Source organism: Ischnura elegans, chromosome 8 (assembly GCF_921293095.1).
Source record: "Ischnura elegans chromosome 8, ioIscEleg1.1, whole genome shotgun sequence".
Classification (NCBI taxonomy): domain Eukaryota; kingdom Metazoa; phylum Arthropoda; class Insecta; order Odonata; family Coenagrionidae; genus Ischnura; species Ischnura elegans.
This window is the reverse complement of record NC_060253.1, coordinates 18,868,729-18,896,385: the sequence shown is the minus strand read 5'-3', so window position 1 is coordinate 18,896,385 and position 27,657 is coordinate 18,868,729. Positions and strand designations below refer to the sequence as shown.

Here is a 27,657-nt window from a genome sequence, read left to right as displayed (position 1 = left end):
CTGCTAATTGGAATAAGTGAATATACATATTTCCGAAACTCCCTGAATCTATGCTCTCAGGATTACCTGTATGATGCACGTGTTGCATAGCTCCAAGGCGAATGTGTGAGTGTTGTACCAAAAGTAAGGTTCCCATATTTTTAACAAATAGAAAACATTGTGAATTGTTATTAATTTACGAATAGTTAAAAAGCGTAAAATTTTGCCTATTTTTCCATGCAGTACTGGATGAGTGGATTTCATTCAGAGGGCTATTTTTGAGCATTTGTGCAGTGGAGATATCGATATGCTATAGAGCGTTCCACATTTAGTTGACAGTACGGGCCTTATGGATAACAGTGTTGCCAAGCTTCCGCTCCGCCGGCAGGCATCCTAACAGCGTATGCAACCACACATAATAGAGCGCCAAAATGGTTAAGTTCAAACAGGAGTAAGGGATCGCACGAAAGACGACGTAAATTAAGGAATTTTTTAGCGTAAATTACAATACCTTTGCTGCAATATAAAAGGAAAAGTCTTTTGTTATTTCATGTACGTACTTATTCAATGCACAAGCTGAATAATGAATAATCTGTAATGTAAAAAATAACAATAAATTGAAGGATAATAAAAATTATAGCCGCTCCTGAATGAGACAAAATTTCTATTCCTTCCATATTATGCAATTTTTTTTGGCTCTAGCTAGTCTTACATGAAAGGCGATGTTGTATAAGGCATCATCAATCTTCAATTTTTTCAAAAATTTCCCGTACTTGGTTTATTGTAAATTAAAGATCTATTTTCAAGCTGACATCTTCAAAGCTAATTTCCTTAATGTTCTCTTTCCTCCACCTTGTAGTAGGCAAGGATTCCAATTTCCTTGAGTAATAAGAGGCATTATCTACCACTATAATTGATCCTTCGGGTAAGTTTGCAAGAAGTAAGTGCTCAAACCATCTCTCGTAACACTTGCCACCCACTTCCTCATGCTCATCCAATGAGTTATTTTTGTTCAGAAACACATGCGATGCTCCTTTTATGAACCCATTTTCCGTTCCTACGTGTATAATTGCAAATCGTCCTCCTCGGGAAGTGGGGGCCAAGCCCAGTATTTAGTCCACCAAGGAAAGCTTGACGCGGATTTTCTTATTGTTTGTTTCGCAAACTAATGTTCACTATTTGTCCAACATTAATCCAACTTTCGCCTGTAAATACACTCGTCCTGTGTTCGCGACGATATTTTTTTAGCTACCTTAGATAATTAATTGTGCCACCAACTAATAATATCATCCCTTTCGATAAGGATGATTGTTTTCCCCCTGCGTTCGTACACGAAGCCTATGTCCAAAAGAAGACGATATAGTGTTGTCCTTTTGTAATCTGGGAGAATACTATCCATATTCACCGGGTTTCAGATGGGTTTTAAAGTCGGAGGAATAATTTTCACGAAGGATTCATGTAGTTTCCTTCTAATTCCCGATCTCACCAAACCGTCGAAAATCACTGCCCTCGAATTTTTGTAAGGCTGTCTAATTTATTTAGTGTTTGAAGGAGTTACCAATGGACCACGGGAGCTTTCCTTTCTTACTCTGTAAATAGTGAACTCCTAGCACCCAGTAGCCTTCGAAGCTTCTCGGCAGGCCTCACTAATGCTGAGAGATTTCCTTATGTACGAAAAGACTTTGAGCACCAACTGTCTTTCACGGCTTATGAGATTCTCACCTTTTCTCCTCTTCTTTGTATCGGACATATTGATTGGGCGTGTTACAGCAAAGATAAGTGTAAAACACACCACGCAATTCTCAAGTTCAATACACCACACAACACTTGTTCACTCCAAAAATATGCAATGACAAACTGAACGCCTTCGTAAATTCTTCCCTCGGCCCTTTCGGCCTGGGTCGCATTTGGGGCAGGATTTATGGTACCCTATGAAAGGAACTCAGAAAAAACCCAAGCCCTCTTTTGTAAATGCGTGCACTGGATGGGGTAGTGTTTGTGACAGATTATGAGATATTCTTTTTCTTGGTTTCCCCGATGGGACCTAAACACCCAAGGCGAAAGTGTCTTACTTCCAAGCCGCTTGCTCACTTTCGTGTATCAATGTATTCAGATAAAAACACTGCTGTTACGACGTATGAGTAGGTATTCTCTGTTTAGAATATCAAACGAATAGATAAATACATTTCATAGTATGCATTGACAAAAAACTCCTTTTCCACCCGAGAATTTTCCCTCTGCGCGCAAGAAAAAGCAAGAAGCCCGCCCCAGCGGCACCGTAATATATTTTCTTAAGATAAAAACCTTGTAACTCGCTTCAGAATTGATGTAAGTTAATGATTTTTTCACAAAAAATAACCTTGTAGTTTTCTTCACATTTGATACGCAGCATATAGGGATCTACGACGTAAGAAACGTAAGTTAGTAAGCGACTACTTTTTACCTTGCAAAAATCAAAATTTTCTTGTCCTAAAGTGTGTTACGTCGGTATAACAACATTAAAACTCAATATTTGTACAATTGATGAAGACCTTCAAGGAGAAAATAGTGTGAAGAATTTTTTTGAACAAAATTCAATTCAATACAGACAACGGTCAGGTAGAAAGTGCGAGAAGAAGATAAAGTAAAAAAATACACGTTTCTGACGGAAATTTATGGAAATGTTTTTTATAGCTTTTGTTATAATTTTTATCGAAAAACTATTGGTACCAATGAATGAAGCTGTTGAAATTATTGACGTCTAGATAGTGGTAACGTTATTTTAATATCAAACACAAATACAATGAGAACTTCTTGTTCACACGAAATAGAATTGACTTCAACTGAGCACATGGTGTGAATCGCACAGCATGCTACAACCAACCATCGATATATCGATAGTATCTAAGCAAACTATCGAATGTAGTTAATTTGCTTTTCAATAGAAGCACCTTTTTCTACATTAGAATGCAATTTTTAATCAGTGCATAACGCAACATTAATTTTCGTGCTGTTGTTGACAACACCGCGCTCCTGGCCTTATGGAGATTAACATGGGAAACGATTCTCCATAAGAGCCCATACTGTCAACTAAATGTGGAACGCTCTATACATTAAAATCTTATACACACATCTCAGGTTGTATATGTCATTTAGCATTGTCAACTACAGCCTGAACGTTTTTTGTTAAGTGCTAATATGTGTCGCATATAATGAACAACAGAGCTCAGGGTCAGTGGTTCACTTTTATGAACAACTATCAAAAGTAAGAAACGATTCCTAGTTTTCTTGTAATGTTTAAGTATATGTTTCAAATTTTAGCATTGTAAAGTCATTATTGAAGTCATTGTAGCTCCTTGAAAATGTACTTCAGCTTTTTTGGTGATTTTGAATGTAAGGATGGAGCTTAAATTTATTTACACTCTTCACATGATCATCATTTGAGGAAACAGTTGTGTAAACATGCCCTTAGCTCCAGGCAAGTGTTAACTTGATGAGTCTTTCAATACAATGCTATTAGCAAGCAGTGCATAAAATAACATACTAATTTTCAGTAAAAATTGTTGCTATTTATAGGGTGATGGAGGGGGTTCAAGCAGTTTCAGTATCCCCCAGTGAAAATTCCTTGAAATATTATTGACTGAGATTCCTTAAAATATGTATGTACTGGTAGTAAGAATTTAATGGCTACTATGTATTTCAAGTACCCAAACACTCACAGAGCTTCCTTTGTTTGGTGTATTCTAGGAATCTGAGGATATCTTAATAATTAGAATTGGTGAGTAAGCAGTCTTAACCTGTTTGTCTTATTTTGCAGGAGGGCTTCAAGGAATGACCTCTTTACATTCTTCAAGGATAATAAAAATGATAGTGAAACCAAAATGATATTTAACCACATTTATGAGGCTAGTAAATCCTTTGTGATTTGTTAAACTAAAATAAAAACCACAAAAAAAATATTCCTGCTAGTGAAATATTAAAGCATTAGTGTATTTTCATAAATTTTTATTTGATTTTTTTTTCATGCAGGTTCAACGGTATGGATCTAGTCCAGTGGAAAAAGTAAACATTATCTTTCAGGTTCCAGTATCCGTTAAAGGAAAAAGTGTTAGTGATGATATAAATTTTCTTAGACTCATCTCTATACAGGTGAGCTGTGATGTTACAGAGTAGATTCTGTAAAATTTACTTTTACTCCTTTGAGCATTTTTGATGGCAGGATTTACTAAGGTTGCTGGAGATTAAATCCATAGCACTTTTTGCCCAACTTGGTTTTAATTCTGAGAAACAATGTATGTTTAGTTAGTGGTGAATTTGTTACCATTCAATGAATTAATATAAGCCATTTGTAAATAAACTTTGTCATTGAGCTGCAAGGGTTTTTCCTGGCTGGGTCTGAGGTGGAAGAATTTGCTGTTTTGCTAGCTTCATATGCTTTATTGCCAGGGCCATCCAGAAACATTTATGGAGCAATGTTGCCTTATGATATTTGGGGACATGATCTGTTTGAGACTCATTTACCTTGAGAACACTCAGAACAATTTTTGAAGGATTCTCCACAGCTCCTTACTTGTGGGGTTTGGGGGAGTTCAACTTTGAACTGTCTGGATGAACTTATGCATGTCATTTCTTTTAGACATTTTTGATTGGGCTTTGAGTCAATAAATGCATTTTGTGAAATCAATAGCAGAAGTTAGGGTAATCATCTCACTTTTATGCACAACTGGCAAAAATAAGTACAAAATAAAAATTAGTCTTTTTAAGTTTTAAAAATATGTTTGAACTCTAGAAATGTTCACTTGATGAGTCTTTCAATGAAGCACTCACTAGTGATGCAAAGAAGTGACTTTTATAAATTTTCTGGTAGTTTATGTCCATAATTTGGCAACTCAAAAATGCATTTTTGATCAATCCAATAAATTGTACAGTTTCTGTGTCAGGAAACACTTGAGTTTTGGGCTGAAGCACAGACTGTAGACAGATGTAAACATTGCAACCCCTTGGGAAGCAGTATTGAAGGTGGAAAAAAGAGAGAAAAATAACTGTCAGCAGCCACGGGTCACATAGTGCAGTGTTAATAGTTTATCACTGAAACACTGCACTATGTGACACTGAAAAAAAATTTTTCTCTGTGGTTGGTGTTCTATGTATATCTGCCTCCTGAATTTGAGAATGAAACTCAAAACATCGTCTCACCCACAGTTTGGGTGCAAATCATTTACACTACGCCAACACTGTTAACATAGGTGTAGGTAAATAGTACCCACATGGATTTACTGAGGTGCCTATCGCGCATAAATTTTGTCTTGTTTCACTCTGAATTAGGCATGGTAGGCCTTTCATGAAAGGAGTAATGTTTTTTCAGTCTATTCTTGCCAAATGTACACTAAAAAAATGTCAAAAAACTGTTGGAGGAATTTTCAGGATATATCGAGATGTTAATTTATGTCATTGTCATTAATGAAAATGTGTATGATTATTGAAATACTTTGGGTGATATGTTTTGTGTATCATTTTCAAATTCAGGAGGAAATAGATAAAATGATAACAGCTATGTTTTGGAAAAATGCTTTTGTGGTCTTGTAATTCTGTTGCATAGTGTTATCATCTTTGATAATTTATTTGTGGAGCTTATCTCATGAATACGATCGATGAAATGTTTTTGTACGATCATGTGCATCTCTTTCTGATATTTGATATTCTCATTGATGAAGGTTAGCCAAAGTGGGCAGACTTATCCCTGTACCATAGTGGATGAAGAAGTCAAAGATGGGTCTGAGGGCATTCATTCAAAGGCATCTCATGGTGGACAAGAAGTAACATTAGTTTCAAACTACTCCACCACGCAGGTATGAACTAAGAGTCTGATTGGACATTTCCCACTAGCACAGCCAAAATTGGTTGTCTTTTAAAATAATGTCCTTATGCACAGTGGATCAAAATGTGTGAAAATCATAACCGTAGAGTTAAAGTGACGTGATATTGTGTTCTTTAACCCTTTACATGCGGTTAAACTTCTGAGACTTTTCAAGCCCTGTTCGGTAAAAGAGTGAATGGTTAACCACATTAGCAGTGAAAGTTTATAGCTTATTTTGGACCTCTTATCCCGAGAACGTTTTGACAGAGTTTTATGAAGTAGATATCATAAATCATAATATATGTAGCTTGTTTTATCTCCTAAGAAAAATTCTTCATTAAAACCTTTGCGGGTGCTCGTCATTATGAATAAAAACTTTTGGACTATGTCGCTGCATCAATTCTTGGGTGGCCCCAACGTTTCCTGACCGATGCTGGTCGCTTTCTCAAGAGATTCTCTTCAGAAGCGACCAGCATCAGACAGGAAACGTTAGGGCCACCCAAGAATTGACGTGGCGACATAGCCCAAAAGTTTTTATTCATAATGTCCTTAGAAAAATGTTTAAATATAAACAGGGTAGGAACGACCACTTTGCAATGGAACGTGGTCCCATCCAAGCCGAGATACAGAGCACGTCACTTGACGTACTCTTCTGGTCTGTCTGGGAGACCACTTCTCCGCCTCCGTACGCAAGTAATATCCACTTCCAAGTGATCCGATTGTGTGTATGGCCTTCAGCAAGCTTCCCTCTTTTGAACCGTGTGCGCCATTTGTAAATGGCAGTATTTGAACGGAAGTTATGGCACAGAAACCTCTCTCTCTTTTTCATCCATATTTTGCACTCCACGTCAGTACCGTAAACCGGGTCAATTTTGCCAAGTGGGACGACTTTGCCAGGTTTTGAATAATATTATCTTTGGTGCCCTATTAAGTTCCCTAATTATCCAAGAAAGGGCCTATGTTTTCATCACACAGTGATGAAAGATATTGAGTGATATCCTTTCCAAATACTTGTAGTCTCACGACTTATTTGCAGGTCTTTATAAGTGTTTTGTTTTCGTCGTGCCAAACTGATTATTTTGGTAGGCTATTTAAGTGTCTCGTCCTGCCCATTTTATCAAACGTAAATAAAAACTTCTAGTATGATTCAATAGAGTATGTAATTTACTTTCAGGATCGCTTTAAATGGTAAAATGTATGTTGTACCTAGGTGTATTAATATAACTTGGCAATGCTGCAACAGGAAGCTTGGTGGAAATGGGACAACTTTGCCAACTGACAATATTGTTATATCTCAAATTCTAGTACATTTTTTCCTTAGGGTGCGTTTTTCATATTCTTTTTATGGACCGTTCAGATGCCAAGGCGCTTTAATGCAAAGTTGGGAGGCCGCAGGTTTCGAAATTATGATGACGCTACGCTGCAACTTGCTGTCACTGCAGTGATTAATAATAAAATGAGCAGTGGAAGGCAGTCCTGAAATATAATATTCCACATAGGACAATTGACAGTAAGGTGAAGTGTTGCCATTCAAAGAATCCAGGGTGCCAGATGGGATTGAGCAAGGGTAAGGAAAAGGAGATCCTCGAACATGTACTTGTTTATGCAGACCGGGGAATGCCTTTTAATCCCATTGATTGATGATTGATTCGTATTGTGTTCTTACACCATCGTCCAATCATTTATGAAAACCTTTTGATGTTTCAGTCTTCGCTCCTTGTATATATATAAATGGAGAGCGATACTGACAGATCATAAATTGTGGAACTTTACTGGTTATAAAACTCTCGAAAATAAAGCATTTCCAATACTTTTGGCAAAACTTCTCAGTGCTTTGGATGAAGGAAGTAAAATGAACTCAAACATCATATCAGGGTTGGAGAAATGTGGCATTGTGCCACTCAATCTCAAAGAAGTTTAGTCTTGAATTCCGGATGCATGGAAAACTGATCGTAATGACACTCCTACAAGAGTAAGTGCTTCATTTTTTAATTATCTTCAAGCCTCTCATCGTAATCCAAACAAAAGTTCGCCACAGAGAAGAAGACGGAAAATTAATGTGGCCCCAGGAGAAACCATGGAAAAATCATACTTGATCACTTCCAAGCACATCCACACAGAATTATATCGGCGGAACATGTTAATAGAAGAAAAATTAGAGGAATAACCATAGTATATTATATTCAGTGTTTTGTGTATCTGTGTGTAACATTCTACATTTAAGAGTTTTCAAAATTAAAATTATTTATTGAATTGTTTTATTGAGTTTTCTGCTGGATATAAGTCCATTGGCAAAGTTGTCCCAGTTCCAGAAAATCTTTGCCAGCTCTATTTTCAATTTTTTAACGTATAAAATTTTACTCAAGTTGTAATTTTTTCACACATTTTGACAGAAGAGACCAATGGCTGATGATAGTTTTAAATCATTGTCGTACATGAACTTACAAGAATGCAGTTGAAAAAGAAAAAAAAAGTGGCAAAGTTGTTTGCAAAAAACCCGGTTTACGGTATATGTCATTATTTTATATCAATATTTATTAATGAGAAACTTATAATAATGTAGTCTATATGTACCATTTTATCTTTTTCAATGTTTTCATTTTTTTCACGCCAAATTACATTAGATACACATTTTTTTAGACCGTAAATTTGTATTGTATGTTAAATGTTTCTAGTACTTTGACTAATTGTTACTTATTTTATTTGTAGAATATTAAGAAGCCTGAAGAGGGATAGCTCTTCATTCTCTGAGCCCCAAAAGTATAAATTTCGTATTGCTGCCTATGTTAACTAACATATTAGGATATTTCATTTTTCTACAAAAAATTCTCTCAGGGAAAGAAAAAACATTCGGTAGCACCTGGCAAGAGTGGCAGTAAATTTTTGTTCTAACTTTGTTTAAATGTTGTATTTTTTATTTGATCTATTCCATTGCCCTTGTTTTTATACTGATGCACGGAAAAGTGGCAAAAAAGTTTATAAATTTAGATGTAAGTGCTGCATCAAAAGAATTATACGTAATGAAGATTTATTATGCAGGCCTGTTTATGAAAAATTTGCAAACGTATGTGTTATCTTTACCATGACCTTAGTGTATGATCTGACTTTCAATGTCGTGCATTATTCAGTAGCCATAATATCTGCCTATTTTGGTCTATCTACATGCGCATATTATCCAGCAAGCCTCCTGAATGATGTGTGATATAGATTGCCTATGGCAGGCATTCACTAACTGTGAACGCCTGCCATAGGTGAATCTGTGACGTCGTATGTTGATTTTATAACTCAGAGCAGTGTGGCCCCATACCACAGTCAATGTCTTTCCTTTTACTTATGATAATCCCTGACACTAATGACGAACACCCAGGACCAAATTGACTCAAATAGCTTTATTGCAAACTTCGTGAACATTTGTACTTACCCTGAAATATAGTTAACGCGTACATTTTTTTAAGCTGGACGACATTGAAATACGGAAGAGATCAATTGATGTGGTGCAACGTGGGGTCGAGCATTGTCATGCTGTAGAATCAGTTAGAATCGTGAGGAATCCAAGTTCCTTGCTTTTGCATAAATACCAACGCATCCAATCGCTTGGAAATGAATTGGTGGGTAACTCCTCCTGCATAAGCAAGCTCTTCTTGAGTTTGGTACTGATCATCATCGAGTTATCTTCTAATTCAGCATCTTTGAAGGTTTTTGGTCTTCCTTCACGTCAGCATTGGAATATTGGTCTTTGAAGCGATGGAAGCAATCACGGCACATTGTTTCACTTAGAGCAGCATTCCCGTAAACTTTTTTGAGCTCTCGATGGATGCAATTCAGCCTTTGTTTTCTTTGAATGAAAGAAGAAAATAAACACTCCCTGCAAATGATGGTTACTTGGCACAAACTCGGACATTTTCATGCTGCAATAAGGATATGACGCCAAATAAAACTCGCCATTGTTGTCGAGCGGTTTGTTAACCAAATGTCTAAGCTTAAGTTGTGATGCTTCTGATACGTCAAAATCTACCAGCAATCACTACTAGAGCCATATGTGAACAAACAGCAGGAACTTAGTTGCACACCTAATATTATCGACCGATTCTGACGACTTCCATGAAAATCAGGCCCGCATCGAATGTGTTAATCAGTTCATCAAATGCTACTTATGGAGTATGTTTATGTATGTGACCAAGGCATGGTCATGGCAAAAGCAGAGAGGTCAGGAGTAGAAGTATTCAAAATGTGCAGATGGGATGAATGCCATGAATGAGTTGCATGGGAAAAGTAATAATGGATGTAAAAGAAAATAAATGTAAAAATGTTGGCAGATAGGATGGTGAATTTGGGAGAAACGACAAACCAACCTTCAGATTGTTCAAATATGTTGATGATGAAGCAATTCACCACTAACCAAGTGATACTATTTCATAAGTCTTGAATAAGCTGATTTTCTTGACCTAATCTCCCTTGTCGGAGGCATTAACCAAGACTTGTGTGCATTCAAGGGACAAGTCTTTTGGTGCTCAAGAATTTTTGTGTTACATTGAAGTGGCTGTGGCAGATTGTTATTTGCTCATGCACTATTTGTTCCTCTGGGAGTCTATTGGCAGCTGGACTCCCAAGCCTCCGAAACACTCCAATACAACTCCCTCCATGGAACTAGACAAATGAACTCATTCACCAATTTTTAATAAATGCTGATTGTGATAGTGTTTGAAAAATGGAGTTGCCAGTCTCATGAGTAGAGATGCGTGAAAATTGCAAATGCGATAAATGCGATATAGATGCGATGTGCACAAATAAATTCGACATAGATGCGATGGTTGGACTTTTATGATATTATTACACAAATTTGCCTTTTCGACAGCAAAATTCGTACATTTTGTGCATAGCGCAGTTTAAATGCTCCACTGACACTCGCCGCTTGAAGCATGTGAGCGACTGGCCAGCTGCTAGTTGGCTGGGACTCTACGTGGCCGCAAACTACAAGTGGGCATGGGCAAGCTACATCTCTGCCACTATATTTCTTATTCCTTAATTTATTATTGTTCTACAACATAATTGTTTAAAAATATTCTGTATTTTGCCTTATAAATGTGTTTCACTCCATTTTATCGTTATCTACCTCATTCTGAAAATAAAAAAATATACGCTACAAAATGCGATAAACTGTCATTGAAAGTGCGATAAAATAAAAATGAAAAAGCGATTTTCACGTATCTCTACTCATGAATCAACCAGCAGCCAGGCTACTAAGAGTATCAAACGACTACTCCCTGCTGCTTATATATATGACTAATGTTTTGCTGAAATTGTTTTGGATATTGTCAGTCTATGACAGTACAAGCTTCATTACTGGTGTTAATAAGTCTTATTTAAGTTGAATTTATTTCAATGCCACTCTCAAAACTAGAGAAAATAGTCCTTTTAATGTTTCCATTTTCTCTCTGCACATATCTAGGTGCCAAGCAATCGAACCCTCTACCTCAATTGCTCGTCATTGGCCCAGAAGGAAGAACAAGCTTTTCAATGCATGTCCATCCGTTGCCCTGCTGGTCCTTTCTCGCTCTCACAGACTATGGCTAAAATCCTCCTGGAAATGGAAATCAATGTGTCATCTCTAGGTCTGTATGGGTAAATTAAAATCCAAAACTCACCAACCACTGAATAGGGCACATATAGATAAAAACTGTGTCACAGGCAGAGATGGGCAGTATCGAAAATACTTGTATTTGAAATACGTATTTTCGATACATTTTTAGTTTGTAATTTGTATCGAAAATACATTTTCTGAGAGTATTTTGTATTTTGTAACGAAAATACATCTAAAGATTAATTTGTATTTTTAAAATACATTCTAAATCAAAATACATATAATTTTTTGTGTGTAATTTGAAAGAGCACGCGACGAGATGGCAGGGATACCAAATCTGTATTAGCCTGCTATCTATGGGACAATAAATTGCCCCTTAATTTACTTCTGTAAAAACCTTTTCAGATGACCCGGGACATTCCTCATTCCATGTTTTAAATAGGAATGAAATTGAAGCACAGTGGAACCCCGATCTATCGTTCCCGCATTGATCGTTTTCCCGCTTTCATCGTTCGCCGCTCCTGGTCCCAAATTAAGTTCCATAAAGACAATGTAATTTTTTTCCGCATCTATCGTTCCCCGAAGTATCATTTTCCCGCATTTATCGTTTGAAGATCGTGGTCCGGTCGTATAATTTTCCCACATCCATTGTTGGACGTAAATGAGACGAAGTGTTTACAACGTGTTATTTATGGCTAATAACGACAGGCACATAGTTTGAATCTTCCCCAGGAGATTGAAATACGATAGGGAGAAGCTGAGTGCCGTGGGATAGTTACATTAGCGTATTTCCCAAGATCCGCTATCCCCCTCCATTCAGCACTCGCCTCCCCCCCTTTTAAGCTTTCTTCTCCTACGAAATAAAAAAACAGTCCCAGCTCACGCTGTGATCGTATTACGAAGACCTTAGCTTCGAAAAAAATATCAACTTACACGAGAACAATAAAAACGTGTTTCATGCCCCTCCCCCTTTTCTCACCCACTGACCTTTTTCAGCCTACCTGCTTTAAACTTCTCAGTTTCTGGAGGTCAACTGCTGCATGAATCACCAATTACACCAAAAGGTGTCTAGAAATCAATTTCCTAAATTGGTATTATACTTTTATTATATTGAAATATTAGTAATGTACACGTAATTCTAAAAATAATGATACCAAACACGACGTATTTATAACGTTATTGAAGCATTTTACGCAAGGAAATAGTTGGCATAAAACGATGGTGATTTCTGGCGAATCTTAATATCTTCGCAGCTGAGCTTCTTGGCAGTTGATGCAGCATTTTTTTCGAAAACAGGACATCAGGTTACAATTTACAAGCAATGCTACAAGTCTCACTTGTCAGAGTTTCTAACGAAGCGATATCATCTCAGGATATTTTTTTTTCTCCCTACTAGCAATCTGCATTCATCTGCTCATTTAGAGGTATGTTACTTATTGCTAGAAATGAGTGGGTAAGTTGCCTTTTCCATAGGACAAGAAATTTCAATGCGCAGTCATGCTTCACCCCCTGCAGTATGCTCTGCTTACGCCGTACGCGATAGCATTAGTGCCGAACTTCACCTCGTACAAGTGATTCCGTAGTTTCCAGGTTGGGTTGACTTCAAACCAGCGAGTGTTTTCCGTGTGTGTTCAAAGTCTGGTATCATTTTTATTAGTTTTATTTTTATTCGCCTTCGGACCATGGCCCTTCCGAAGAAACAAGTTAGAACTTAAAAAGATGGACTGAAAATAGTTGAAGATGAAGAAGAGAATCCGGGCTAGTAGCGCGTGAGCATTGCAACGCCTAGGGTTGTCTGCTAGCACATTGTGGCAGGGGTGGGGGTAGATCGAGATACCTCGTGAAAACAAGAAAAGGGATGAAGCCGAGGATCAGGTCGGCGTGCCGCTGACGTTTAACGCAGCATTGTTCACGCTTTACACATTGCCTCAATTATATTAAAAATTTAATCGTTAGAAAGGAATATTTTTAAAAATCAACTATTTTTGGCCTTTGTGATCCATCTCACAACCAATCACTGCGTCGGCGAAAGTGGTTGTTTTAGGCATAACTTGCATATTGCTCTCGTAAAGACGTGTACTTGAAATGGCATTTGATGGATAAGAATTTTTACATCAGACAGAAATCCATAATAGCAGTGCAAATGCCGAGAGGAGTGCAAACATTTTTTAGCAAGGTGGCGTGTTGCCTTAGGATATTTGAAAGAGATATAATATAAGTCGAATCAACAATATGACCTAAGAGTTACGATGAAGTACTAACATTCCTGTAATAAGCTAAAATCTTATTTGAACCCCTTAATGAACTTCATAATTACGCGCCAAAATCCATTGTTTCCTGGGACATAGGCAACCTAGCCAAACATTCCTGCATTCATCGTTTTCCCGCATTCGTCATTTTTTTCATCTATCCCCCTGAAAAACGATTGGATTTATAGGTTCCACTCTATTGCAATTTCTTGGTGACAAATCAAATTGTCTGTCAACGTTAAATGCATATCCGGCTGTAAAAAAGTTGTTTGTTCGTTATAACACTAGCCTCACATCCAGTGCTCCAGTGGAAATGTTATTTTCTTTTGCAGGATTTATTCACAATTGCAAAAGAAGTAATTTAGCAGTCTCTATGTTTGAGACATTATTGCTTTTGAAGGGAAATGAGCATTAAGGAGGAGTAAGTGAGAATAGTGAAATAAACAAATGATTACCATATATCCCCCATATTATTTAAGGGATTTTGCCCTGGATAATGGTCTGATTGCCAGTTACTTATAAATACGTTGTAAGAATGTTTGAGCCTCTCATTCTAAAAATAGTTCATATTTGAATTGATTTTAATTTTTAATTAGATAAGAACTCTGGTGAAGGTGTGTATTTTGTATTTTAAGAATGTATTTTGAAATTACATTTGTATTTAGTATCGAAAATACAATTTTTAGAAGTAATTTGTATTTTGTATTTGAAATACAGATTTTAAAAGTAATTTGTATTTTGTATCTAAAATACATTTGACGTGTATTTTGCCCATCTCTGGTCACAGGCACAGAGTTGGTCCTTCTTAAATGTTGGATGAAACACTACTTTCAATTAGGTTAGTCACTTATGGCTAGAGGAAGGTAAATAAATAATGGAAAAGTTTAAAAGAAGGTAATATTTATGGTGGCTCTCCAACGAGTTTTCTATAAGTCCCTTGTCCATGCATATCAGTCCTCAGATGCATTAAATGTATTTGAGAGGTATTGCTGGGTGGAACTTTGTTAGAACATTTTGTTTATATTTGTTAACAGCTGATGATGTTCTAACAATCCCCACTACACGCCTTTGCACATTTGTAAAAAAGCACCTTTAATTGTTGGAGTGTGTGATTTTTATTGTTTATGTTTCATATATATATGGTCCATATTAATTCTGCCAGTAGTCTGTTTGGTTTACCATTGTTGTCTTCGTTTGTTGTTATGTTTTTGCCACATGTAGTTATGCCTTGTTTTGTGCGTTATAAGTAAAGTAAGTGAAAATAAAGATGTTCGAGTTCCTTTTATAAGCTCTGCTATTGGTGTAATTAACTAAGAAGGAAGAAATTAGTTAATAATTGCAACATTAATCAAGTTTACTTGACGATGAAGGACAATGATCTCAATTGACAATATGTACCTCCAATGTATGTACCTCCAATAGAGGAGGCATCCCCTATGAAAAAATTGTATAAACCTGTTTCAAAATTTTATACAATCTTATACATTACCATGGCAATTGTATAAATTGTATAAAATTTTGAAGCAGGTTTATACAATTTTTTCATAGGGGATCTAGCAGTCATCGCTAAGTTGAAAAATGAGTATGTATTGAATTTTCAATAGTATCCACAGTACCAGAATCATTAACGTTAACACTGGCTGCTAATGATAACCACTAGATACCTGATTTTTGCTGCTTTCAAAGTCACACTCCATCAGCTGGGCAAAGCGCTCAGGTTCTTTGAGCCTTGTCTCGATGGGCCTTCCCACTTGTAGAACAAGATACATCATAGCAAAACGCTGAATTGTTCCTGACTTCACACCCTGTTACATGATACTTTGTTCAGATTATGCCCAAAGAGCGAATTCCTCTACACTACGTCGTGTCGCATCAGCTATCTCTGAAGGTGCCAAATTTGACATTTCGGGCATGTTCATATCTCTGAAAGTTCGTAAATCCGATGTGCGTAGGAAGAGGACAAACTGTACGTCCAATTTACGAGCGTTAATGAGTGGCTCACCATTATTACATAGGAATGAAGCTCATTGTATGATGTTGCATGCATATTTAAGTATATCCTGCTGAAGAAAGAACCAAAATGAACGCTCTTGGGCACAGTACAAGAAGAGAACTTAAACGTAGATCAATGTTGATAACGTAGCATTGTGTATATCAAACTACATGCGGCTGCTTTTTCGTGGAACTTTGTGATAAAGTAAATTTTCTAACCGCAGAGACCGGGGCTGAGGTTCATTATTCTGTAAAAATGAAAATTTCATGACAATGTTTCTTGTATGGGCCTTTTCGTCGGGACCGACAATGTGCTTCGTAATGAAGAAAGCTTCGTAATAACGTTGTTTGTATCAACGAGGGTCTATAGTATTGTATTTTCAAAAGTAGGTATCCACACAACCAGAATCATTAACATGAACACTGGCTGCCAATGATAAGCACTGGATGTCTCTTCCTTTGAAGGTAGTTCATAAATTGCCATCAGAGATCATTGTTGTATATCATCAAGATAAACTGAATTGAACCTGAGTTTTGCTGCTTTCAAAATCACACTCCATCAGCTGGGAAAAGTGCTCATGTTCTTTGAGCCCTGTCTCGATGGGCTTTCCCACTTGTAGAACGAGATACCTCATAGAAAAAAGTAAAATGGAAAAATTCATGGTAACATCGCCCTCAAAGGGACTGAACGGTATCATAAGAGGCAGGGGGATTGTTTCAATGGCATTCTACTATTTTATTTGAAGGAAGTGTAAATTGTATTAATTTAGAGGGTAAGTGGTGAAATAAATGATAAATATAGTTATCATGAATGATGGTGAATTTCTCTTTCAGAAAAGATAATGGGACTGCGTGACATCATTTTACTGGAATCCCAAGGTTTCATTGAGGTTGTTGAGCCAGAGACTTTGATACAACCTATACATGGAAGGTAAGATATAAGTAACTTTTGCATGATGGAGTACTTTTTTTTATAACGCAATGCAATGTAATTGCAGTCAGTAAAGCAACTTTATAAGAAGCTGTACATTGATATGGGAGAGACTAAATGTAAGCCCTCATACACAATGAATGGAAAAATAATTTTTTTCAATTAAGTGACATTCTACTATGGCATTTAGACTTTCTTTATAAAAAGTTTTTTCATCCAGAAATTTATGCACACCTTATTTTTTCTATGTGTGCCTTTTTCATATTTTATGTTACTTTTCTGTTCAGCCCACGGCTTTGTTGATGTTATTTTTTCATACTGTTGTTCTCCAGTCATAGAACATAGGATCACTTAGCCCACCACCTATTGTAAATGCAAATGCTTGAAACATGAAAATTGCTTTCAAAACAACTGCTTAGTAATGAAAGTCACTCAATATCTTCAGGTCTTGATCTGTCTGCTCAATCTCCAGGAGAAAGTTTTCCTTCAGGCTCATCTTAATCATCTTAATTTGGTATTGTATGCTGTCAGATCTTTCCAAATTGCATGTAGTAACGTGATTGCAGAACATTATTCTAATTTTGGAAGCACTCAATACTGTAACTTATATGCAAAGTAAAGGTCAACAAAGCTAACAGTGAGTGCATACTAGGGTTGCTTACGTCACGAAATGAGGATGATAGCAATCATTTGTTTCAGCGCAAGATATAAAATGCAACTTTAAACTTTTATTCCTGATGAATGCGGAGTATATCAGAGTAAAGTACACTCTCGATTATGCGGGCTAAAAATGGGGTGAGATGGCATGAATAACCGGGGAATGTGGATTATCCAAACTTTCACTTTAATGTCTTGTAATGTTCATAATTCACTTAAAACAAGCAATATATAATTATTCATGTGGTTATTCTGTTATTTTAGAGTGCTTCCTGGACTCAATGAAATCTTTCTTTGCCAGTTCACGATCTTTTTAGTGGCGATTTATGCTACATGTAAGGCCTGGTTTCAAAAACCACACACCCGTGGCTGTGAAATCACGGGTACAGAAAAGTGGGTTGCATGAATGGTTCAAAACCACTGCTCGATGTCGGAAACTACACTGTCAGGTACCATACCATGTAGTCATGTCTCACACAAGTTGCCCGGGTTGCAACTGCTGCACGACGTGTGTCCGTGATCATGAAGCGAGGTCGTGGACTGCAAGGCTTGGAAAACGGAACACGGTGCTCCCGTGAATGCAGCTAGCTTGCGATCACTTCTGTTATACGAAGGGGATTCTTACGGAAATAATAAGCCCGGTGTATCCTGGCATTTATGCAGTAATACCAATGATTTTGCATTCAATTTTATTTTTTTATAAAAGTCGGGAGTGAAAATGATGCATGGATGATCTGAAACCCACATTAACCGCAGCTCGATAATCGGGAGTCTTCTGTGTTCTTTTAATGGGTATATCTACTTTCATTGGGAAATTTAATCATAGAATTAAGGAAAAAAGTTATCAGAACTTATATTTGGAGTATGCTTCTCTATGGAAGTGAGGCATGGACAATGGCAGCAAGGCAGAGATCAAAGTTGTAGGCCTTTTAAATGTGGTGCTACCCAGTTGAATATCAGTGTCCTTTAAGGGGAAGGATGAGCATGGTAGACCAGTGCATGTAGCCTTTTGCTTCTTACCAGGGGTGGTCTGGCTAGGTCTGCTGGTCGGCAATTGTCAAGGGCCACAACCTTAGGGGTCCCCAACAACGCTCGCATCTATTGTGAAGCGTACATGAAATTTGAAAGAAAAATAGATGCAGATTACTTGAACCAAATATCTTTTGAAATTATGAAATTCTACATTTTAATCAATTGCTTTATTTACTATATACTAAGTGTAAAAATATTGTATAAAAATTAATAAAATAGGGTGCTAGAAAATAAAAGGGAGCCTGATACTTTTCTGGAAGGGTTATTTGGGAAGGTTATTTATAAGTTTACATTTATAATTTTTTTTAGTATTCAGTCAAGTTTCAAGGAGAAAATTCACTAAATACATATATAATGGAGCCGTAATGCATGATTAAATTTTATAAGCTGTTAAATTCTCTCGATTCATTGTATTTTTTTGCAAATTGCTTTTTTTATCAACATTTACCTGGTTTTTAACAGCCAGAATAGCGTCAAATTCTACTTCTGGGCATGCCATTTTCTAAAATATTCTGGCGATAGACCCCCGATTCCCTAGTAAGGAGGGCACCTGAATCCCCTTAAGATGGACCCCTTTGTGAGCCCCAATTGTGGGCCCCCATTCCCCACAGACCTCCCTAGCTTCTTGCCACAGAGTCTTGGGTGCAAATCTGGAGAGATGTTGCCAGACTCCCCAAAACAGTTTTAAATGCAAGACAAAGGGCAGGGAAAGGACAGGGGCCCATGAAGGTTGTTGCTTTTGAGAGGGGGTTTCATTACTTTCTATGGCTCCTTGTTGGTGTGCAATGCCTCTCTGTCTATATGCCTGAGGTCTGCCTCTAAAACATAGCTTAAGCAAAATTTTAGATCAAGTATTAAACTGGAGTTTTCTTATGGGTGCCATATTGAACACGAATTTCGGAGCAAAACATTCCCATAATTGTCATACTTGTGTCTGCTGGTGTGGGAGGCCTGCATGGTTGTAAGTCAATTTAAAGCTCTCAATTTTTCACCAAATTTGATTGCCATCATCTGCTTTTGGCAAATCATGTTAATGAATATGTTAAGTCTTTATCACTCTAAATAGTTCAGAGTAAACGATTGATGGAATAAGTGATTAAAATGAAATCCCCTTAACAGTTGCCGTACTTTTTAATTTCAAATTTATGGCCGTTAACCCTTAAGTAGGCGCGTGGGGTCTTTAAAGACCCCATGGGTGTAGCAAACGCAGTATTTTATAACAAAAATTGCTTTCGAAGGTGACCTTTTCAGTACCTTCCTAGGACACCTACATACAGCTGATAAATAAAAAACCTCTATTTTTTAATGGATCAATTTCACGCAAAATAATATTTTTAAGCATTCGGGTCTTTTTAGACCCCACGCGCCTACCAACGTTACAAATGTAGTGTACCAGGGACGCCAGGTGGTGCGTTCGTCTTCCTTGTACGCTACCCTCCTCTCATTTCTAACTTAAGTGCTGGTCATGAGACACTTACTTAACCTAATAGTGGGTTCAAATTTAATTAAAATGTAAGCAATGTGACGCTACGAAGGCCTCCAACATTGAAGATGGAATGGTTAAGTTATATCCAGATCAAGTAGAATCTTGCGGAGTCAGAGGAACACCGCGCGCTCTTTCTCGTGTATTACAATTTATTCATGGAAGATTCAAAAGCGAGGAGGGATAAAATCAAACCGACACATTGTAGAAAATAGGTGCTTTACTTTGAAAGAATCCCCTCACCCCATCATTCCCTCCTAACCAACCGTAGGCTTTTAGATGACCCCCTCCTCCTCTGATTTAGTAAGGTAGTTTATGCTCGTACCCATAACTACTTCCTCTCTTACCGTGAAGAGAACGGTGCTTTGCAGGGGAAACACTTCTTGAGTGAACAAGAAAACTGTGACTGTAGTTGAAGCTTCCTCGGAGTAACTCGGGAACCCGCTGATTTTTCTTCTTCTATCCAGGGTATGTATATGAAGCGCTTGTTCATTTATGGTACTCTTGATTAGATTAAATAATATTGGCAATTTCCACAAAGAAATCTTTACTACGACCGATTTCGAAGTGATACTTCATCATCAGGAAAGATTTATTTGTGGCAAATTGCCAGTATTATTTAATTATTTTATTTCACCACATCACGCCTGAAACGACTCTTTTTTACTCTTGATTAGACTCATTTCTTATTTGTGCTGTTTATTTGTTATCAGTTTCATGCCGGCATCGAATTCGACACATATCCTAAAAATATTTGAGTTTGCCCTTCGCGGACAAGATGAATGAGCAAGAGGAAGGAGAAAGAAATCGCATCCTTGACCTTCTTCGGGATATCTCCTCCGAGGATGAAAGAGATTCTACTGCTTCGGAGGAAGAGGATCATCTTAGTGAGTCGGAACATGATACGGGGACAGAAGAAAGTGGTGCATCTGATGATGAGGTGTGTAGTGCCAACGACTCTCCCAATAGGTCATCCTCATTAGATTTTGTTGGAAAAGATAAGGTAACTCGTTGGAAAAAGCTTCCACCTTCACGCAGAGTTAGGACCCCACAAGTGAGCATTGTGTCTAGTTCGTCGGGACCATTACTGCAGGCAAAAAATGCAAAAACCCCTATCGAATGCTACAGACTATTTTTAGATGATGCTACTGTAAGTATAGTGACCATATGCACAAATATTTACATCTCCCAGATTGCTTTGCTATTCAGTAGAGATCGAGATGCAAAATTGACTGATGAAGAGGAGATGAAGGCTTTCATAGGTCTTCTTATTTTGTCAGGTTCCATTCGTTCTGGACATCAAAATATCCGTGATTTATGGGATAGAGACGGGTTTGGAATCGAAATATTTTATACTACAATGAGTATGAAAAGATTTTTGTTCCTATTGCGTTGCGTCCGCTTTGATGACGTAAAAGACAGACCACAAAGACGTGAGCATGACAAATTCACTGCTTTCCGTAATGTTTTTGAAACTTTTACCTCTAACTGTGAAAAATATTACAATTTAGGAGAGCTAACTACAATTGACGAGCAATTGGTTCCATTTCGAGGTAAATGTCCCTTTCGTCAGTTCATCCCAAGCAAGCCGGCAAAATATGGGATTAAAGTTTTTACTTTGACGGATGCCAGATCGATGTACACAAAGACTATGGAAGTTTATCTTGGAACACAACCAGAAGGACCTTACCGCCTGTCAAATCGGCCATGCGATGTTGTGAAGCGTTTAGCGAAAACAATGGCAGGCACTGGACGAAATATTACAGCTGATAATTGGTTCACCAGTATTCCCTTGGTACAAGACTTGTTAGAGAAAAGGATAACATACTTAGGTACCATGAGGAAAAACAAGGTTGAAATTCCGCCAGAATTATCTAACGCTAAGCAAAGAGCTGTAGGAACTAGCATTTTTGCCTTTCAGAAACACTTGACACTCTTATCTTACATTCCGAAGAAAAACCGGAACGTTATAATGATTTCTTCTATGCATCATGATGCTTCAATTGACGACAGATCAGGAGAAATGCGTAAGCCTGAAATCATTACTGACTATAATTATACCAAGTCAGGAGTGGACACTGTTGACGAAATGTGTGCGACGTACAGCACTGCGAGACGTTGCAAACGTTGGCCATTAGTTATGTTTTTTTAGGATTCTAAATATCGCAGGCATCAACGCGCAAGTAATTTATATGTCCAATAATGCCGAACGTAAGTTGGTTCGGCGGGTATTTCTGAGAGAGGTTGGTCGAGAACTCGTTCATGCACAGATTAGGAAAAGAGCAGCATGCAATTCTGTACCTAGATCTCTTCGTGAGAAAGTTTTGATACTTTCAGAGTCAACATCTTCGGGGCACAGTGAGATTGATGTGAAAATAAGAGCTAGGTGCACCATTTGCCCTAGAAATATGGACAAAAAAACGAACCAATTTTGCAGCCGCTGTTCAAAAACTATGTGTTTAAAACATATGAAAACTGTATGCCCTCATTGTTTTGATCATTTAAATGAAAATAATAAATGACTTACTTAAAAATTTTCATTGTTTTTGAAATTATTGCTGTAACCCTCCATATTAGTACAGATTATAAAGTTTAATGTGCAGTATATAATTATATAAAGCCCTTCAAATTGCGATTTGAAAAAATATGTTCTAATAATTAAATAAATAAGAAAAAAATTGTTTACATATAACATAATTCTGAACAATTGATATTTTGATTTGAATACATCTTTAGTCGATAATGAACTACTCCCTAGATGTTAAAGTATGATATTCAGAGATAAAAAAGTGAACATAATTCGACATAAACATTTGCTATATAATAACAATATAAATTATTTCAGCAAAAATTATTAAAATAATGTCTTTAGAGAAAAATATGTTGCATTAAAATGTTATGTACCGTTTAAAACGTTTGTAAATGATAAAATACATGAGTTATGTACCCGCACATAGTGCATTAAGCAAATAGAAGAAAAGAGATCATATTAATTAGCTCAACTAATAGGAAATAATTAAAGGTACTTTAGTCGAATTATCCAACATTCAGCATCTATCGTAAAATATAGCAGTGTAAAATAAACAAATTTGGCGAAGTTATAAACAATTCCGCATGGGGTATTAGAAGACCCCACGCGCCCACTTACGTCACAAAGTGAGGTGCGCCTACTTAAGGGTTAAGGAGATGAAACATTTGGCTTTCTTGGGCTACATGTACTATTGTTAAAAAAATTGCCGTATTTGATAGATTGTTAGCGTAATGTATGAAAGACATGCTAAGCCCAAATTTGAATGGTGGCGATTGCTATTGTATCCAGGTGAAACTCTTTAATTTCATTCTCCAGGCCAGATATATCATGGGCATCCACACGCTTTATCGGAGATATTCCTAAAAAGCCGGTCGAATCCTGGGTTTTGGCATTAGCTATTGGAGGAGGTATCATGCTCTTTGCTTTTGTAGCAATGGCCATGCACAAGGTGAGTTATGACCTCATTTTACTCTTAAAATTGCATGCATGCACATTAGTTTGGTAAAACGCATGACAAAACGATTCAGACAAAAATTCTGCTCATTCTTATCAATGCCACTAATTTTTTAGCATAAATATTGAGTGAAAATGCTTGGAAAGATTATCTAAATAACTTTGGGAATGGAGTGAGCTGACATTGACCTTATAAATTTGATTTGTGGTTGCATGAGGGTGTAATATGGGTTTAAGACTGGTTGTAGGATATTTGTCAAATTTGTAAATGCGGTACATACTTAGAAGTATTCCTTTTCAAATACGTCAATAGTAAGCCATATTTAATCATTGAAACAGAGTAAATTTATTGTGATTTTTTTCAGGCTGGATTCTTTGAAAGAAAAAAGAAGCAAGAATTGAAGTCACTGAAGAGAAAGGTTAGTAATATGCTTCTAATAACAAAGAAAAAGATTTTGAAAAATTCATGTCAGGCCAAAGGCAGAGGCTAAAAGAATAGAGTATGCAATTTTAAAAGTGATTGCCACTCTTCTAGGGTTTCATATTTAAGCTATGATGAAGACATTATTTTTGTGAAGAATATAAATCTGTTAGCATGGTAAAATCACTACATATTGTGTGGATATAAATTTCAATTGTTAAGGTAGTTCTGTTCAACAAGCCATTTATTCCTTGAGATTTTATTTTTCATTGCATGTATCATGTAATTGTACGTATAATTTCCTCTCTGATGTTTGCTAAATAAACAAGAGGGTGTTAATTTTTATTCGTTAAGTTTCCAAATGTGTAGCTGACACAATGGCATGCAGTAGAATTCACGTTAATAACTAATCAAAAGTATATCTATGTTTTTGAATGTGAATAGCTATGCATTGAACCGGATCAAATTGCAAATCACTTTCCTTCTTTATTTTCGGCATGCAGGATTTGAACCTGTGACTATTTGGCTTTGATATTAACCTGACTTTTTGAACTTTTATGGCATGTATAGCTTGTCACTCTGTCTCTTCTTAACTTAATGCAAAATAAGACTCTTGAAAATGCTGTCTATACAAGGATATAATGTCATTTTTGCAGAGTTCATGAACAGAAATTGTTTTCTAAACCAATGCAGTGTTGCCTTAATGAACCATTGTATGATTAACTGCTTTTTAGATATTATACTTATCAACCTATTTCTGCCCTATCTAATCCCCCAAGTCTTCCTCTGCTCCCTCTCTCTCTATTTTCCTGTCATGCCTCACCAGAAAACAAACTAGTTTTTAATGTGAAAAGATTCAAGACATTATGAAGCAAAATCCATTTAAAAATTGCTAACGAAATCAATCATGAATGGATTATCTATCTTTTGTGGTTATCTATTTAGGATGAAGTTCATTTCCAAATGCTGTAAATACAAGGCCTCATGACCTTAAATTATCATATTGAGAGTCAAGGGCGTACACAAGATCAAAACTATGAGGGGGGGCGAGCCACAGCCATTTCACCATTCAAACGGTGAATGAAACCAGCATTTTAGGAAAATTGTAACAGTGCTGTATCAGTTTTCAATATTATTTGCATGAAAAAATATTTTTATTTTAGTTACATGTCTTATACTAATATCACTTTTCAATTTTTCACAATTGCCTGATAATCCTACATTCATTTCTGTAAAGAAGACTTACACGTGAGTCTTTTTGGTAAAACAGCAATTGATAAGATACTTGAGAAGTAGTATCAATTTTGTGTGGTGGGGTATAATCTGATCCCGTGCACAGTATACCATTTTTTTCCAATGTTTGCTGATGCATATGTTTACCGATATCATACTTGCTTTGCTCCTTTACCTAAAAATCCTGCATTCCATGGATTCCAAGTTCCAAATTTCCCTCTTCTCTGGGTACTATCATTCACGAGCAATGCCAAGTAGTAAACTAATTAGTTACTAATTAATTAACAAATATAAAGGACGGTAGCCAAAATTTTATTCAAGATGGTATCATACATCAAATTCATTTCTATGCAAGTCATTCCTCATTATGTGACTTTATTATGACTTTTGCAACTATGGCTCTCCACACGGAAAATAGATATCAATATGTAGATAATTATATATTGTCTATTTCCATCTATGAATAGATGTATATCTATTAGATATCTAATGCATACACATTTATAATAGATCTATAATAGGTTGCCAATAGGTATCTCTAATAGATTCCTATTAGACATCTGTTAGATAAATCTGTATTAGACATCTATTAGATGAGGTTTTGGATGCATCTCCGAAAGAGTCTTTTAAAAAGTGAGTCATGAGCTATGGAAGCAATTTAACATTTGATTTAGGGACATTTATTTTTTTGTTTTTTTTAACTCGAGCATTGGCGGACTTAAAAATGATGCCATGCTTCGAACGATGCCAACTGCTTCACGTCAGCATTCATCTGTTCCCCCGTAGCTGCCGTTCCTCCTATAAGCATTAAGGTGATTAGTTCTAATAACCATAGTCATTATAATTACATAAGATTGTTTCTCTCCTAACTGACAAGGGGAGACCACATACCTTGCTCCACCTTTTTCAATCCCGTATTTTATATGGCTTTCGGAGTGGCGAACTCATCTCTGAACTGATGGTGGTTCCATTGAATGGGCCTTAGTTTGGCTGTAATTAATTAATTTCCAAGCAGTATTTTTAACAAGCGTTATATAGTCCCAAAATAGAGCATTTATATCAAAATCAATTGGTCAAGTGGTGAGCGCGTTTGGCTATGACATTGGGAGCCCAAGTTCGATGCCATGTCTCGGTATTATTTTTGCAGTTTTCATTTTGATCATATGGCGACAAGTTTTTTACCAATGTTAATTGCAGCAAGCATAGGCAAGAGAATTTTTTTAAAGATATAGATAAGTATAAAACAGATAAGTAGTTACCTAATAGATATCTACCGTAGATAACTATTAGACATGCTGCTATTTTGACAATAATATACCAATCTAATAGATATTTACAATAGATATCTATTAGACAACCATTTATCTATCTGTAGATATCTAATAGATGTTTATTTTCTGTGTGGGTCTATGACTGTATTACTTGACACTATTATTGTGGAGTCCATGGCTATATTATGACTTTTTTGTAATTAGCAAAGGAGGAAGCAAAAAGTAAATGATCTCTCTCTCTTTCCAGACTTTAGCAGAATGTGCAACAACGGCCCATGAAGATCAAGAGCAGGAAATAGAACATGCCTCTTTTGAGTGATTTCAGTCACTGGTTTTACCACCAGCATTTTCCTCCAAGGACATCCTAGTCATGGAAGGAGCTATGGTAGTGTGGGAGATTTGATTCGTTAGAGACTCAGTATTATGAAATGAAAAAATGAAATAAAATTCTCTAACGCTGAAGAAACAGTCTCCTCGATCTAGCAAATGATCCTGAATTTTAATGTGTTTGGAGATTTTTCCCTGGGGAGAATTAATGGGAGAGAAAACTCTGAATTTATTAACTTTTTATTCAGGAAAGAAGATTTCCAGAAATTGCTACTATTGATTCTGATACCATTGCTCTTTCCCTCGATACCCCTTCAAACACCAATCAGGGTTGATAAAAATCAATTTTTTTTTCAAGATCAAAAAAATTAACTTTGTTGTACATATAGCGTAACTCACCGACAGTGTTTGGTATTAGAACTCTCTAGTGGTACACCTTGCTTACTAGGCTCAAGTTTCATATTGGTATTAAGCCATTCCTACTTTTCAAGGTTTTTTTTTAATCTAGCAATACTTTTTGCCGTGTTGCCTATAGATGTATGGGGGCGGAATGCAAATTTCTCCTTGAGTACCTATTCGTCACATTCAACCAATATTTGGGGGCCATATGTAAGTTTATGGTCTTGACCAAATTGCATGGCTTTAATAAAATACTAAATTTTTTTTCTGTACATATAGTGTTCATCATTTAAAACATTTTTTTTAAATCCATTTTTGAGCGTATGATATTGTGTACATGAAAATTGTGTGATCAGATAAATTTAAACATAAAATGTGGGTTCAATAAAAATAATTCAACAAATGTCATTCAAGGAGTAAATATTAAAAAGCGAAAGGGTTAGCTTTGATAGTCATGCAATTTTCAACTGGTGACTGGAATGGTTTCTTTTTAATGATTTAGTCTTCATATTTTGAATATTTTTTCTATTGTACATATTATTCTGTTCTTGAAATAAATAGTCAAATTTTATAGCTCATCTTCTGCAGGCTAGTTATTTCAATGATTTTCTTCTGTACCTAATAAATTGTATGTAATATCAAAGAAAATTCTGTTTTAGAAAGCCTACTATGGCTCAAAATTTTCCAACTTCGGGATGAATACTTTGCATAGGAAATGAATTTCATGTTATACCAACTCGAATATAAATATTGGCTACCGTCCCTTATATTAATTGATTAAT

At 36.4% G+C, this 27,657-nt stretch overlaps 1 protein-coding gene across 1 annotated transcript in view; it reads left to right on the top strand.

Moving 5' to 3' along the window:
• LOC124163602 (integrin alpha-PS4-like) overlaps window positions 1–27,453 on the top strand; it is a 97,993-nt gene extending 70,540 nt beyond the window's left edge. The window contains exons 20-27 of the mRNA XM_046540619.1: window positions 3,776–3,863; window positions 3,988–4,107; window positions 5,673–5,807; window positions 11,265–11,427; window positions 16,472–16,568; window positions 23,087–23,219; window positions 23,590–23,643; window positions 26,397–27,453. Coding sequence (XP_046396575.1) covers window positions 3,776–3,863; window positions 3,988–4,107; window positions 5,673–5,807; window positions 11,265–11,427; window positions 16,472–16,568; window positions 23,087–23,219; window positions 23,590–23,643; window positions 26,397–26,468 — 862 coding nt within the window. The 3' untranslated portion in view covers window positions 26,469–27,453. The remainder of the gene's footprint in view (window positions 1–3,775; window positions 3,864–3,987; window positions 4,108–5,672; window positions 5,808–11,264; window positions 11,428–16,471; window positions 16,569–23,086; window positions 23,220–23,589; window positions 23,644–26,396) is intronic.
• The last annotated feature ends 204 nt before the right edge of the window (window positions 27,454–27,657 follow it).